The 2778-nt window shown below is 39.3% G+C and overlaps 1 protein-coding gene across 1 annotated transcript; it reads left to right on the forward strand.

Annotated features, from left to right (window-relative positions):
• Positions 1–212: 212 nt before the first annotated feature.
• On the forward strand, positions 213–1289 carry LOC130495697 (uncharacterized). Its single transcript, XM_056987169.1, has 2 exons — positions 213–711; positions 811–1289. The coding sequence occupies exons 1-2, from the start codon at positions 213–215 to the stop codon at positions 1287–1289; spliced, it is 978 nt and encodes a 325-aa protein (XP_056843149.1).
• Positions 1290–2778: the final 1489 nt, after the last annotated feature.

Below are 2778 nucleotides of genomic sequence, written 5' to 3' on the forward strand. Positions count from 1 at the left end.
GACTAAATTACGAGGACATTAGTAGCATTTGGTAGTTAATTTATCATTACACGTAAAAACGTGTTAAGATCGTCACCTACCAAAATCGAAATTTCTCTATAAATATGACCTTCTCCCTCATTATTAAGATGCACCAAAAAAACGAAAAAGAGCAAACAAAAACGAAAAGAATATAAAAAATGTCTGGAAATATTTATGAGGTTCGGAGTTGGATGTATGCGCATAAAGATTCAAGCGGAAGAGTAAACAGACGAATTCTCAGCGGAGCAGAGATATTCATGTACCAGGCCAGACAGACGCCTCTGACAAAGGAAACGGCTAAAATGTTCTGTCCTTGTCGTAAATGCAACAATACAAAGTTTGCTGCTAGTGATACCGTTTGGAAACATATAGTAAATAGAGGATTTACTCCACATTACTATATTTGGTTTAACCACGGAGAAGGTGATAGTAGGAATGAAGCTAGTAGTAGTAATCAGGTTGAAAATGTTCGTAATAGAGTTGAACCACATTTGCCTTCTGAAAGTGTCATTCAAGAAGATCATATGGTAGATCATGATAGAATGCATGATATGGTTACCGATGCATTTCGTGAAACTACATCAGTAATAGAGGAGGTCGAAAATGTAGAGGGGCCTAACTTGGATGCAAAAAGATTTTATGAAATGCTAGCAGCAGCTAATGAGCCAATTTATGAAGGTTGTAGAGAAGGTCTTTCTAAATTATCATTGGCAGCTAGGATGATGAATATCAAAACTGATCATAACTTACCTGAAGTTTGTATGGATGCATGGGCTGAGTTGTTTAAAGAGTATTTGCCTGAAGAGAATTTGTGTGATGTATCTTATTATGAGATTCAGAAACTTGTTCATAGTCTTGGTTTACCTTCGGAGATGATTGATGTTTGTATAGACAACTGTATGATGATACTGGGAAAAGACGCAGAATTGTTAGAGTGTAAATTTTGCAAGAAGCCACGATATAAACCGCAAGGACGTGGACGGAATAGAGTGCCGTACCAGCGGATGTGGTACTTACCTATTAAGGATAGACTGAAGAGATTATATCAATCTGCGAAGACGGCAGCATCGATGAGATGGCATGCAGAACATGATCAGAAGGAAGGAGAGATCAATCATCCCTCTGATGCAAAAGCTTGGAAGCACTTGAATTCGGTGTACCCTGATTTTGCAAGCAACCCCCGCAACGTTTATCTTGGCTCTGCACAGATGGCTTTAGTCCATTTGGAATGTCTGGAAGACAATACTCCCTTTGGCCAGTCTTCTTGACGCCATACAACCTTCCACCAGAGATGTGTATGGAAAAAGAATTGCTTTTCCATGAGTATATTGATACCTGGACAAAAACATCCTAAGAGGTCCCTTGATGTTTTTCTACAACAACTTTGATAGAAGAATTGAAGGAATTGTGGTCAACAGGCGTGCAAACATATGATTGTTCGACGAAAACAAATTTACAATGCGAGCAGTTCTATTGTGGACTATTAGTGACTTTCCTGCATATGGGATGTTGTCGGTTGGACGAGTCATGGAAGACTATCTTGTCCATATTGTATGGGAAGCACAGACGCATTTCAGTTGAAGAATGGTAGGAAGACGTCTTGGTTTGATTGCCATCGAAGATTTCTTCCCATTAACCATCCATACCGAGGAACAAGAAATTGTTTCGGTCAAAAAGGGTTGTACGGGACACCGCTCCACCATATTTATAATGGAGAGGAAATCGAGAAGGATATTGATTACTATGGTGGATGCAGCACAGTCATCAAAGGCGGTAATTGGCATACTCCTGCAAATATGCTTGATGGTTACGGGACTCAGCATAATTGGCACAAGAAGAGTATATTTTGGGAACTTCCATATTGGAAAGATCTACTTCTGCGCCACAATCTGACGTGATGCATATAGAGAAGAACTTCTTTGACAACATCATCAATACATTGTTGAATGTCCCCGGGCAAGACTAAAGATAACAAGAACTCAAGGTTGGATTTGCCTGCATTATGTTCTCGGGATTGAGCTGCATATTAGAGAACGATGGGAGAATTCAGTTCCCATTTTCAGATTGTCAGCAGAAGCAAAAGCAGCGTTGTTCAAGTGAGTGTCATCAGATGTGAAGTTTTCTGATGGATATGTTTCAAATCTATCAATATGTGTTGATCATCAGGGACAGAAGTTTTCATGGATGAAGAGTCATGAACTGTCATGTTTTATGCAACGACTTCTACCATTTGCATTTGCGGAGTTGCTTCCAAAAAATGTTCACGAAGCATTTGCAGGTAACAAATTATTAAAGTTATTAGTTCTTCTTTTTGGAAAAAACTTATAATTGTAAATTATTTGTAGGCATCAGAGCTTTTTCAGAGATCTCAGTGCACACGCACCTTAACTGTAGATGTCATGAGACAACTTGATGAGAATATCCGGATCTTGATGTGCAATTTGGAGAAAATTTTTCCTCCGTCCTTTTTTGACGTCATGGAACATCTGGTTATCCATCTTCCGTATGAGGCACTACTTTGTGGACCTGTTCATAATGATGGATGTATCCTTACGAGCGAGCTATGAAAATTTGAAAGGGAAAGCAAAAAATCTGGCAAGGGTGGAAGGTTCAATAGTTGCTGGGGAGTTTGAATGAGGAAACAATCTCACTTTACGTCCTACTACTTTGGGTCACAAGTCCCGGACACGGAAAAGACTACGAGCAGATATGATGATGATGGTGTTATACCGACATATTTTTGGTGAAGATGTTCCA

The sequence above is a fragment of the Raphanus sativus genome, chromosome 6 (genome assembly GCF_000801105.2).
Source record: "Raphanus sativus cultivar WK10039 chromosome 6, ASM80110v3, whole genome shotgun sequence".
Taxonomy (NCBI): Eukaryota; Viridiplantae; Streptophyta; class Magnoliopsida; order Brassicales; family Brassicaceae; genus Raphanus; species Raphanus sativus.